Source organism: Telopea speciosissima, chromosome 8 (assembly GCF_018873765.1).
Source record: "Telopea speciosissima isolate NSW1024214 ecotype Mountain lineage chromosome 8, Tspe_v1, whole genome shotgun sequence".
Lineage (NCBI taxonomy): Eukaryota > Viridiplantae > Streptophyta > Magnoliopsida > Proteales > Proteaceae > Telopea > Telopea speciosissima.
Window position 1 is genome coordinate 54,132,248 of NC_057923.1, and position 13,332 is coordinate 54,145,579.

Genomic DNA, 13,332 nt, shown 5'->3' on the forward strand with positions numbered 1-13,332 from the left:
ACTTATATAGAAGACTCAAAAATAGACTTAGACACTAAAAAGGAATGGCCTAATCCTATCCCTAACCTATTAGGTAATTTAAATTGACTAGGAAACTAAAATACTAAAGGAAATAGACTCCAAACATGGCTGGACTTATAGAGTCCTAATCCAGTCCAACTTACATCACATGACCACTTAAGTCGTCACATGACCACTTAACCAAGTCACATGATCACTTAAATTGAACCAATTGGATGCAACCAAGTTGAACCGGTTCAATTAGAAAACATAAAAATAAACTAAATATTGGGCTAATCCCGTATGCAACCTATGTACCCCTAGTTTAGGCTCATTAAAGTGGCCTAATGCATAGAAAACCCTTGGGAACAAAGGCCCAACATGTATATAACCCAACCCTAGGCCTATTTCTAAAGAAATAAGCCAATATCTATGATGAACCTGCATCAAGGGGATTCACTGGACATTTCACTGGCACCACCAAACAGCCTATTGAAGAAGGTGCTGCCCGTACTAAATGGGCTGCCAACGATGCTATGGTGATGTCATTTGTTTTGAATTCTATGACCACTGACCTCTCCAGTCAGTATCTACTCCTTGACATTGCTACTCAGATATGGACTGCTGTCAAGGGAACTTATGATCGTTCAGGTAGTGGTGCTCAGGTTTATGAAATCAGGAAGACACTCCAAAATACTACTCAGAAGGAGATATCTGTCACTAAATACTATGCTACCCTTAAGTGTTTATGGCAGCAATTGGATCACTATGCTCGGTTTCAACCTACTACTACTACTGACATTACTGCCTATCACTCTTATGTTGATCAGTTTCGGGTCTATGATTTCCTGGCTGGCCTTAATGATGTTTATGATCCTATTCGAGTGCAAGTTCTTGGTTGGGTTCCTTTCCCCACTTTAGAGGAGACTTTTTCTTATGTTCACAGTGAAGAGACACGAAGGGCTGCCATGATGATCACTCCCAAAGTTGAGAGATCAGCCTTACAGACTACTGGCTCCACCCCAGATACTTCTTCTAACAGTGTTGTGGCTACTGCTACTGCCAAAGAGCCTGTGAAGTGTGATCATTGTCACAAACCATATCACACTAAGGCTCAGTGTTGGAAATTACATGGGAACCCTGTTGATTTTGAGGCCAAACGTGGTCACGCTAAGCCTAAAAACAAAGCCAATCACACTGAAAGTGTAGCTCCAACTCCCACTGCTGACATTGGTTTCTCCCAGGAAGAACTCCAGGCTCTCCGGCGTCTATTGAACACATCCGCTGCCTCTACTACATCTGCTGCCAATTCAGGTTCCTTCTTTGCCCGTACAGGTATTTCTTTTGCTGGTCATTGTGCATCAGTATTCTCCACTCCTTGGATCATCGACTCCGGTGCTACTGATCACATGAGAGGTTCTTCCGGCCTCTTTAATACATATTCTCCTGCTTCTGGTAAAGATAAAGTCAAAATTGCTGATGGGTCCCTCTCCTCCATCTCAGGGAAAGGATCCATTGGTTGTTCTCCTTCTCTTACACTGTCATCTGTGTTGCATATTCCAAAGTTTACCACTAATCTTCTTTCCATTAGCAGTATCGCCAAATCTACGAATTGTAAAGTAACCTTTTTTTTCCACTCATCATTGTGTTTTTCGTAGAACTAGACTCGGGAAGACGATTGGATCGGGTAAAGCTTATGGCGGATTGTACATCGCTTGATGGAAACCCCGCATCTACCTTGCCGCCTATGGAGTCCTCCATCAAACCTGTGTTGATACTCCAGCCCAAAATGGGGTGGCTGAGAGGAAAAACCGCCACCTCTTGGAGGTGGCTAGAGCTCTTCTGTTTGCTCGCAATGTCCCTTCCCTTTATTGGGGGGATGCTGTCCTTACTGCAACCTATTTGATTAATAGGCTGCCCAGTCGAGTTCTTAATTCCAAACCCCCTGTTGAGCTATTACTTGGCTCTTCTTCCTTTATCGTTCCCCCTAGGGTCTTTGGCTGCGTTTGTTATGCCAGGGATATAAGGTCCCCTGGTAAACTTGAACCACGTAGTCTCCGCTGCATTTTCTTAGGTTACTCTGCTACACAAAGGGTACAAATGCTATTACCCTCCATCCCGTCGGACTTTGGTCAGCATGGATGTCGTGTTTCATGAAAGGGTTTCCTATTATGTGTCCCCACCTCTTCAAGGGGAGAGTGTTAGTGAAGATATGCTGACCATAGACTCTCCACCTCCACTCCAGTCTGTTTACAATTAGTCTGAACCAGTTCGGCCTGCTCCTAGTACTTCCCCTGAGTCAGGGGGAGAGATCCCTATACAGGGGGAGACCATCTCTATTAAGGGGGAGCAAACTACCCCAGTCTAGACTCCTGTCCAGAGGACTATTAGTGAATTTCAGAGGAGGATTGATGACAGTACTGTGAAGACCTATAGAAGGAAACATAAGCAGGTTCAATCAACTGTTGCTCCAGTACCCATCCAATTGCCGAACCCGGATCCAGAACCTGCCTCTCCACCTGGTAATGTTCCTTCTCCTGAATTACCTATTGCTCTTCGCAAAGGTGGCAGGACTTGCACTCAGCATCCCATATCTCATGTTGTTTCTTATGGCTCCCTTTCCCCATCCTTTCGTGCTTTTGTTTCCTCTCTTTCTTTTGTTCGTATTCCTAACAATTGGCAGGAAGCTCTATCAGATGGAAAGTGGAAGGCAGCTATGATGGAAGAAATGGAGGCCTTGAAGAAAAATAACACATGGGAGCTTGTGGTTCTTCCACCTGGGAAGAAAACCATTGGATGTAAATGGGTGTTTGTGGTGAAACAGAAGGTGGATGGCACTGTGGATAGGTATAAGGCACGACTCGTGGCCAAGGGGTTCACTCAGACATACGGCATTGATTACCAGGAAACTTTGGCTCCTGTTGCAAAGTTAAATACTGTTCGTGTGTTATTATCTTGTGCTGTCAACTTTGGATGGGATTTGCAGCAGCTAGATGTAAAAAATGCCTTCCTAAATGGAACACTGGATGAGGAGGTGTATATGGACATTCCACCAGGGTTCTCTTGTGATAGAAACCATGGAAAAGTGTGTAGGCTAAAGTGTGCACTATATGGGCTAAAGCAGTCACTACGAGCATGGTTTGGCCGGTTCCACAAGGCCATGATTTCTGTGGGCTATAAGCAGAGTAATGCTGATCACACACTCTTTATAAAGAGGATTGGTGAAAAACTCATTGTTCCTATAGTCTACGTTGATGACTTAGTGGTTACTGGCAATGATGGTGATGAGATCAGACGGTTGAAGACCTTCCTTGGACAAGAATTTGAGATTAAAGATTTAGGGAAACTACGATACTTTCTTGGGATTGAAGTGGCCAGATCTTCTAAGGGCATTTTTCTCTCCCAAAGGAAGTATATCCTAGACTTATTGACTGAAACCGGGTTGTTAGGCTGCCATCCTTCAAATACTCCTATGGATCCTACTGTTCGACTCAAGGAAAAAGAGGGTGAGCCTGTTGATAGAGGCCGGTACCAAAGACTTGTAGGAAAGCTGATTTATCTCTCACACACTCATCCTGACATTGCTGTCGCCGTGAGTACTGTGAGTCAGTTTATGCATGATCCCTACACTTCTCATATGGAGGGTGTTCTTCGTATCTTGCACTATTTGAAGTCAGCTCCTGGAAAAGGAATTCTTCTGTCTGCACATGGTCACCTACGGATAGAAGCATACACTGATGCTGATTGGGCTGGTTCTGCGGATCGCAAGTCTATTTCTGGGTATTGCTCCTTTATAGGTGGAAATCTTGTCACATGGCGTAGCAAGAAGCAAAATGTAGTTGCTCGTTCTCGTGCCGAAGTTGAGTTTCGGGCTATGGCACAAGGTATTTGTGAGTTACTTTGGCTTAAAGGTTTGCTACAAGATCTTGGTGTTCCTATTCGTCTTCCTATGATGTTGTACTGCGACAACAAGGTTGCAATCAGCATAGCACACAACCCAGTACAGCATGATCGTACCAAGCATGTTGAGGTGGATTGGCATTTCATTAAGGAGAAGTTAGAAGATGGGCTGATTTGTATTCCCTTTGTGACATCCGCTGATCAACTTGCTGATATCTTCACCAAGGGATTGTCTGGGAAATTGTTTCATCCCAATCTAGTCAAGTTGGGCATGATCGACATCTTTGCTCCAACTTGAGGGGGAGTGTTGAGATAGGCTAAATTACCCGATAGGGGTAATTTAGTCCTTTGGTTTTATTGGTTTTATCTTTTATTTTTATTTCCTTTTCTGTGTTTTTTTCCCTTAACCGATCTCTATTTGGGATTCCTAGTTGTAATGGGAATTCCTAATAGGAATAGGTAAGGGGGGCATTCCTACTTTGATTAGGCATAAGTTGCATTCCTACTTTGAATAGGAATGAGTTGTAATTCTGGTTATTATAAATAAAGGGGCTGGGTGATCGATTATGGAACTCAAGCATTCAGTTCTAAGGGCTGTTAACAGAAACTAATATAGAATGGAGGCTATGTGGTTAAAATATCAAAGCAAGATCACGCTTAGATTGGGAGAAACAAGCTAGGACAGAAACTAGAAACTAAAAATCCAGAATTAGAAACTCAAGGAAAAACAACTAGAACTCCAAGTGGCTGGTTGGATAAACACCAAACTTGGATCGAATGTAGAGGGGAAGGAATAGAACAACATGCTAAAAATTGAAGATCATCTGACATGGGTTAAAGAGGAATGCAAGTCTGAAGTTCTGTTGCACAGAATGGACATAACAGAATATCGCATGGAGGTATATTTGATGAAATCCGTTAAAGGCCACAGTTGACATTATATGGTTGCTGGAATTTCTACTAAACAATGAAGAAGAAGAAGGGGATATGACCAAGGCTCTGCTCTCCCAATCCAAGGATTCACAACCTTGGGTTGCACTTGCTTCACTGCAAGAGCTACTCTCAGCATCACCACCGAAGAGAAACATTCAATTGAACAATAGCCAAAATCTTGAGCTCTTGTGGCCCTACCACTTTATTTAAATAAGCTTTGGAACAATACAAGGAAGAAAAACTGTCATGCATGGGGAGTAGCTTGGCTGCAAGCAAATTAAAAAAAAAAAATAGCAAGTACATGAAAATAGAAACTCCTACTTGGACTAACTTATTAACTAAGTAGCTAATACATGGAAATTGCAACTAAATTATTAGAAACTCAAAAATGTATTGGCAGCTCCTCATCTTTCCCACACCACCTGTCCACATGGGGACCACACTAGACCTTGCGAGACTCACATCTGGTCCCCCACAGTCTGGCCTGGAGGCTGGCATAGTTAAGGACCAGTGAAAGAACCGTGGCCACTGCTATGGGCCCGGTTCTGGCCTAGGAGGCTAGGTCCTTAACCATGGACTGCTGGCCTGCCTTCTTCCTCCTACATGCATACCTGCACTGCACCACTTGGGTTCACGCCGAAGTATTATCATTCCAAATCATTTGTGAATTTACTATGGTCTTAACCTTATGAAACATCAAACTCTTCCTCTGTAATCCAGTCATCCAAACTCAAAGTTGACTTTCCAGCTAATTTTCAGTTTATTCTGGTATTAAAAAGTCCAATTGGGATGAGACTGACTCATTGAATGGATGGAAAGTTTGAGTTCAAACTAAACTGCCCCAGGGTAGAGTTATCCTCTGGACAACGAAATTCTCTCCCCCTAACTACTTTACAGCTACCACTAAAAAGTAACCTCACCTCCCCCTATCCAAAAATAATAATAATAACAAAAAATAGAATCTCCTATTTGATTTTGTATCCATCTCATTGTCTGTTATCATTTGAGGTTGATTTAGATTGTACTTGGAAACTCAAAGATAAGAGACATTTTTTTATTTCTACATAACCAATTTCTATATTAATACATTGTAACTATTATAATTGCTGAATCTCTGATTTTGGTTTCCTTGTTATGATAGTAGGTCTGGATGCTCCTGATACAGTCCCTGTCCGTTCAAGTTCAAATAATGACTTCACAGATCAACCTGTACCCTCTTCTCCAACTTCAACAGATGGCTGGGGAGAAATTGAAAATGGGATTCATGAAGAAAATGACAGTGAAAAAGATGGGTGGGATGATATTGAGCCACTTCCTGCCCTTGTAAACATCCAAGCTGCTCAAAAACGGCCAGTTGCACTTCCAAAACCTCAAGGTAAAATAACCCACATTAGAGTAAAAGATGGTCTAATATGGATTCCCATAGTAGAAGCTTATCATGAGGGACTTTTTGAAGGAAACTCAGGCCCTACTATAATTTTCATCTTCAGCTTTTCTTCCTATTTATTTTCTGAAGGGGAGAAATATGAAGTACCAAAACTAATATAAGCTTACTAGTCCCGAGAACTTTAGATTTGCTGACTTAACCTATGCTAATGCTAGTAAAATGGTGTAATTAGCATTGAGCAATCCAGCAGTCAGTGAATTGTAGGATTTGTAGCCCTTGGGTATCTCCTACTGGGACATGCTCTGGGCTGCTTGCTCTGAGACCCAAATACACAGGGTTAGAGGCATGGCAGCACTACTTTGGTTGCATCGACTTTGGAGCTTATCACTGCTCCAAGGCATGAAATGCAAAAGATATGGGGCCTGGCAGCCTGCTTTATCTTTAGTTATATACGTAGCTTTTAAACCTCCATGTACTGTTTTTATGCTTATTTTGTAGTCTACATGATTTTATAATTGGGCATTTTTGCTTGACTAATTCTCATGGCTTTATCTAATAAAAAAGAGTCTAAATTCAGTCAATATGTAAGACATGCTACCTGCCTTCTGTAAACTTCCATGCTTTATTTGCTAGCTTTGACATTGTAACTTAGGAGAAGAGTTAGTGAGAAGACAGAGGAAGAAGGAGAAGAGAGACGAAGAGGAGAGAAAAGAGAGAACGAGAGAGAAAAGTAGGGAGAAACAACTATTCATCATGCCATTCATGAGAGTTTAACCTATCTATATAGCCATGTCAGGCCCTAGTACAATTCTGTTACAACCAATTCTCTTACTCACACTATTACCCTTACACGTAATCCCTCAATGCAAGTGGTTTTCTCTTTTGTCTAATACTCCTTCGAATAACTGCTGTTGTTGGCAGACCGGTAGTCAGCTCAGCTTCTCCACATGCCATGACATTGCCATCCCCATATGGGAGAACCTTGTCCTCAAGGTTCAGATCAGGAAACAGCTGGTGCAACACAGAAACATCTTCCCAGGAAGTCTCCTCAAGTGGTAAACCGGCCCATTGGACCAAGGCTTGTCGAACCCACGTGCCCTGGCGCTGGAGATGGCGGAAATTCAAGATTGCTAATGGGGTGGGGTCTGCTGTAGGAAGAAGAAGGGGTGTTGGCGGTGGAACACCTGGTGACCCAATGCATTTCTTTAGAACCAAGACATGAAAATAGGGTGTATTCGTGCGTCGGCAGGGAGGTCGAGCTTATAAGCCACCTTACCCACTCGTTTAAGGATACGAAAGGGGCCAAAGAACCTGCGACCCAATTTCTGATTCAGGCGTAAGGCAACAGAGTGTTGGCGGTAGGGCTGCAATTTGACAAAGACACAGTCGCCAACCTCAAATTGTAAATCATATCGTTTCTTGTCAGCCTGATATTTCATATAAGCCTGAGCACGAAGAAGGTTGCGCTTAAGTTGCTGAAGAATGACGTCACGGTCCAATAGTTCACGATCCAGGGCTTCATTAGAGGAGGAGCCGGGAAGATAGTGAATAATAGCAGGTGGTGACCGGCCGTATAAGGCCTGAAATGGTGGCATGCCGATGGAGGTGTGAAAAGAAGTGTTATACCAGTATTCAGCCCAGTGGAGATAACGCACCCAGTGTTTGGGTTCATCCAAAACAAAGCCCCGTAGATACATTTCCAAGCAGCGATTCAAGGCTTCGGACTGCCCATCGGACTGAGGATGGTAGGCACTGCTCATTGCCAAAGTCGTCCCTTGAAGGCGAAACAATTCACGCCAAAACGAACTGGTAAAGAGAGGATCACGGTCACTCACGATTGTTGCGGGGAATACCATGGAGCTTGACAATGGTGGTCGCGAACACCTCAGCAACCTTGCTACTTGTGAACGCCGCCGGCAAAGCGAGAGAAGTGACCATACTTGGTTAAGCGATCAACCACTACCAAGATGGCGGATTTGCGAATGAAGGTGGTAACCCGTTATAAAATCCATCGCAACATCTTCCCAAACTTGCGTGGGAATGGGGAGTGGCTGTAACAAGCCGGAGAGAAGCGTTGGAAGATTTGATTTGTTGGCAAACTTGGCAACAGCGACGTATTGCTTGACATTGTTACGCATCCCTTTCCAAAAGAAATTCGCGGCGAGGCGCGTGAAGGTGCGTAGAAACCGCATGGCCTCCAATCGGTGAATCATGAAATTCCTTTAAAAAAACATCTCGAAGAGGGGAGTCCAAAGCCAGGACCAGACGATGGCGGTAGTGCAAGAGTCCATCATGGAAGTGGGGGTAGCGATAGGGCTTCACATTCACTGGTTGTGAACCTGGTTGCAACGGAATGGAGTGGTCCTGAATTCGGTGTGGAGATAAACCATGGGGGACCTCAAACACGACGCGAACGATTCTAACAGCCGTTGAAGCTCGGGGTCGTCGCGGGCAGACGCGCCGTGGTGTTTTGAACTTCAAGCTGAAATAGAGCCACATAAGATCCCATGGCTACAATGCGACGCAAGGCTGTCTGAGAGGTGGTTGAGATTGGGGGTCCCCTTTGAGAACAATCCTCGTATCATCACACACAAATTCCGAGTTAAGTTTCGGTAATCAAAAGAACAGGGCCTAAGCTGGCCAGCCACTGAACACCCAAGACCAAATCGGCCCCAATTAAAGGCAAAACGTAAGCATCTATAGTCACAAGATGGTTGAGCAATTGAACAACGAGTTGTTTTACCTCACCTTCACTGGATAAGCGATCCCCATTACCGACGCGAACGGCGACTCGGGAGATGCTTGAATGGCCAAGCCCAAATGGCGTGCAACGCGACTGCGGATAAAGTTATGAGTCCGCCGACGCCGACGAGAACTTGAATGGGACAACCGCGACAAGGCCGGTGAATCGAATCGTCGTGGGGGAAGAATGCCCGCCAAAGCATGATACGAGAGTTCGAGTGTAGTGCGGGTCCGGATCCAGGGCATCGGGGTTCGCAAGGTCAAGCGCAACGTCATCCACAACCGTGTCCTCATAATCCAAAACAAAGAGTTGACGTGATTTGCAGCGATGACCAGCTACAAAACGTTCGTCGCAATTGTAGTAGAGGCCTCTTTCACGGCAGCTTTGCATTTCTCGGGGGTAAGCGACGAATTGGTAGGCGAACGGAGGTCTTCGGCGTGGAAGGTGGGGTCGGAGGTCACAGGGGTGCTTGCAAAGCCAATGGATGTGGTGGTCCCAGAGGAGAGGCGACCCGATGAAAGGACCGGCGATGCTCGGAGAGCTTCGTCTCCGGAGGCGAGCCAAGGCCACGGCCCGAGTCAAGGTAGCAGGGCGAAAAGCCAAAACCTCATGACGAATGTCTGGACGTAGCCCCGAGATAAAACAACTAATGAGAAATGTGGCCGGAAGGTTGGTGGTGCGATTCGCCAAGGCCTCGAAGTGGGATCGAAACTCGAGACAGAGGCGTTTGGGTGAGTTTGGCGAGGGCACCTTGATGATCCTCGAATCGAAGGCCCAAAGCGGACCTCTAAGGCCTGAGTAAACGCCGCCAAGTGGTAAACTCGGCGTTGCGAAACATCCATTGAAACCGGTGGAGCGCACGGCCATCCATGTGAAAGGATGAGATTAGCAGACGGTGATCCTCGGTCGTGTGGTGGTAATCGAAGAAGCGTTCGGCCTTGAAGATCCAGCCCAAGGGATCGTCGCCGTCGAAACGAGGAAAATCAAGTTTAACCGTACGAGTTTGGATCGGAGGCGGAGGAGAATGGAGGGCCTGAAATTGATGGATAGGTGGAATGGGGAGAAGACCATCTGATGGTCGTGATTCACTGGAGGAACCAATCTCCGGCGGAGAGAGACGAAGGATTTGGTCGATGCGACCATCCATTGCCGTGAAACGGGCAATCATCTCTGACATCGTCTTCTGCTGGTTCTCGAGAACAGTTTGCAGAGAGTTCAGACGCTCACCATGGGAAGAATAAGATTCCTGAAGACTCTTAACATTATCGTCGAGCTGGCGCAAGCGGGTTCCTTCAGCCATGGAAAGCGAAACGAAAGCACCAATGTAACACCGTAGCAGAAGAACTTAGGAGAAGAGTTAGTGAGAAGACAGAGGAAGAAGGAGAAGAGAGAAGAAGAGGAGAGAAAAGAGAGAACGAGAGAGAAAAGTAGGGAGAAACAACTATTCATCATGCCATTCATGAGAGTTTAACCTATCTATATAGCCATGTCAGGCCCTAGTACAATTCTGTTACAACCAATTCTCTTACTCACACTATTACCCTTACACGTAATCCCTCAATGCAAGTGGTTTTCTCTTTTGTCTAATACTCCTTCGAATAACTGCTGTTGTTGGCAGACCGGTAGTCAGCTCAGCTTCTCCACATGCCATGACAGACATCTTAATTGTTGTTAATAGGTATCTTATTGAATTAAATGGGATTTTCCTACTGTGCAGTTACAAATGTTAGGCCCAAAAATACAGGAAAGGCATTTGTAGATGAAGATGAAGAAGAATTCTGGGATTCTAAGGCTGCACCTACTCCAAAAACATCCAAACCCTTGAATAAGCCTGCAGCATCAGCTGATGATGAGTTGTGGGGAGATATCGCTGCTCCCCCACCAAAAACAATTGCAAAACCTTTGACTCTTGGCAGAGGTCGTGGAGCCAGGCCTACTCCGAAATTAGGAGCACAAAGGATAAACCGCACATCTTCATAAGTTTGAAATGAGATTGCAAGCATAGTGGAGGAGTGATTGACAAAGAATGGATCTGGGTGGTTTTTTTTATTTTATCTTGGTTTTTTTTTTATTTTTTATTTCTGTTTTCCTCTTTTGGTGGGAGGGGGCATTCAGGCGTTCACCCAGCCTTCAGTTGATGAGTTTACATCCCATGTCCAAAATAGTTGTAACATTCTTTTCACACATTTGATTTTGTAAATTTTCATTTCGTAGTAGTGTATTATAGGAGGGTTAACTTCTTATTGTGATGTCTTCTGAAAATTTGTGTAATTTTTTGTAATGGAGGATCATTTCAGTGAACGTATAAAATATATATGTCCCCTATAAGGAATCCTCTTTTACTGCAGATCGACTTGACGTAATGAAATGGTCAGCTAACTCAGCAGCGGATTCCCTAGCCCGGAAGGCCCTGTCTATGCAGTATATGACAGCGTGGTCGAATTCCATTCCGTAGCTGAAAGAAGTTTGTAACTCTTTGGCTACGAGCCCTTCCGTTGCTCATGAATAAACTTGTTCTTTACCAAAAAAAAAAAAACGTAATGTAATGGTTGGTGACTCTTCTGGTTACTGGAATAGTGGTATTCTTCTACTATTGCAGCAAGGCTCCAATCAAATCATAATGTGTAAAAAGTTGAGCTTCTTAACAACAATTGTACCTCAGCTCTCTTCTTTTTTTCACGAGAGCAACGTCTATTTACCCAATGATGAATCATTGAGATTAGAAATAAATTTGGAATAGTGGAGATAAAAGCAAGCCATAGAAAAATAGCAAATTATATTATGTACATATTGATCATGTGAAACATGTACAAGTTACAACCAATATTAAAAATAACATTTCAATTTTTTCGTCCGAAGTATTTCTTTTGGCAAGCGAATAATTTCCGAATTCGAAGTCATATGTTATTTTGCCTATTTTTTTTAATTGAATTCTTAAATTAACAAAACGAATTGTTTCGAATAATTTTTTATCTGAATAATTCTCAAATCTGAATTTATTAACTATGGTCTTAATCATGAAAATGATCCAAATCCCAAAAAAAACCTAATGGCCTTAATCGAGGATTATAATGATATAAAATCAGTAAAATGAACTTTTCATTGTCTGCGTAGAAAGGAGATCATGTGCTGTCCAACATCATTGTACTATACTGAATTAGTCACACGTCATGTTACAGAGCCTAATTTAATCAAGGGAAAAAAATCTCTATCCGGGAATGTGGCCTACGCCAGTACTCCCATGAGCCTATCTCTCTCCTCTCCATGTGAAAAGACACCTCTGCCCCCTTGTTTTAAAGAGGAGAGAGATAGACACATGGGAGTGCTGGTGTAGGACGCACTCCCATACAGAAAACTACTTCCCTTCGATCAAATACCTTTTGGTGCATCCACATGCACACCTACATATGTCCACACATGCCTATTAGGACTTTGTACTTTGACCATTATTGTGCACTCTCTTATAGTCTTTATTTTTTAAATCTCTATTTTTCCACTTGGTAAACCCTCAATTGGACTGAAATGGATAGGTGGGCACAGGAACATACCTACCTTTTCGCAAAATTTGCGTGACAAATGAACTACCATGTCTTAGATATTTGGGTAGTGCAAGAAACAATTCCTAGGTGAGTCACGAACATATCAGGGCAATTTAAGATTTCAGATAAGGAAAATATATTTATCCCCGAAATTTTTTTAATACTTACATCCCTTAACCTACTCCCCTCTCAAAAAAAAACTCAATAATTTTATTTTTCTTTGAAAACTAGAAATTAAGGACCTTTTGTGTGATCCAAATATCTACCACGTAGTAACTTGGTGGGGTCCAAATTTTATAAATAGATAGAGCCCAAGATCCATTATTCACATGTCCAAATTCAGACCAAACAAAGTTATTCACATGGCAAAATAAAGATTTAAAATTTAAGAATTATCAAGCGGGTGCATACCAATGTACCCAAGAGTATTTGATTGAACAAGGTTTTGGATTTTGACATATGGCTAGCTATATAATATCCTATCTATCCAATGACTATAATTGTCATATCATCCTTCCACATGGTGTAAATAGGTAAGCTTTCGAGGAAGCCCTTCTTAGGTGGGCCACATGAAATACATTTAGCGTTTATTTCTATTTAAGTACTAAACAAATGGGAAAAGGCTTTTGAGCCATCAGGGTAGGATGCACTAGCACTTTTATATCAATTTCTCTCTTCCTCAAATGAAATGACCTTGCTGCCCTCAAATATACGATACCATATTGTTGCACATCATTTGTGTGCTCCAGCTTCTACTTGCTTAGAATCTCTACCTAAACAAATCCTCCCAGTCCTAAATCCTAAGTGGTCCACATAAAGATCATGACCAA

General features: G+C 43.2%; 1 protein-coding gene across 2 annotated transcripts in view; it reads left to right on the forward strand.

The window, feature by feature from the left end:
* Positions 1-11,265, forward strand: part of LOC122671605 (probable inactive serine/threonine-protein kinase scy1) — an 81,526-nt gene extending 70,261 nt beyond the window's left edge. The window contains exons 20-21 of one of the 2 annotated variants that reach the window (XM_043868927.1): positions 5,975-6,208; positions 10,681-11,265. In XM_043868927.1, coding sequence (XP_043724862.1) covers positions 5,975-6,208; positions 10,681-10,943 — 497 coding nt within the window. In that variant the 3' untranslated portion in view covers positions 10,944-11,265. The remainder of the gene's footprint in view (positions 1-5,974; positions 6,209-10,680) is intronic. The other variant, XM_043868928.1, reaches the window with a different exon arrangement.
* The last annotated feature ends 2,067 nt before the right edge of the window (positions 11,266-13,332 follow it).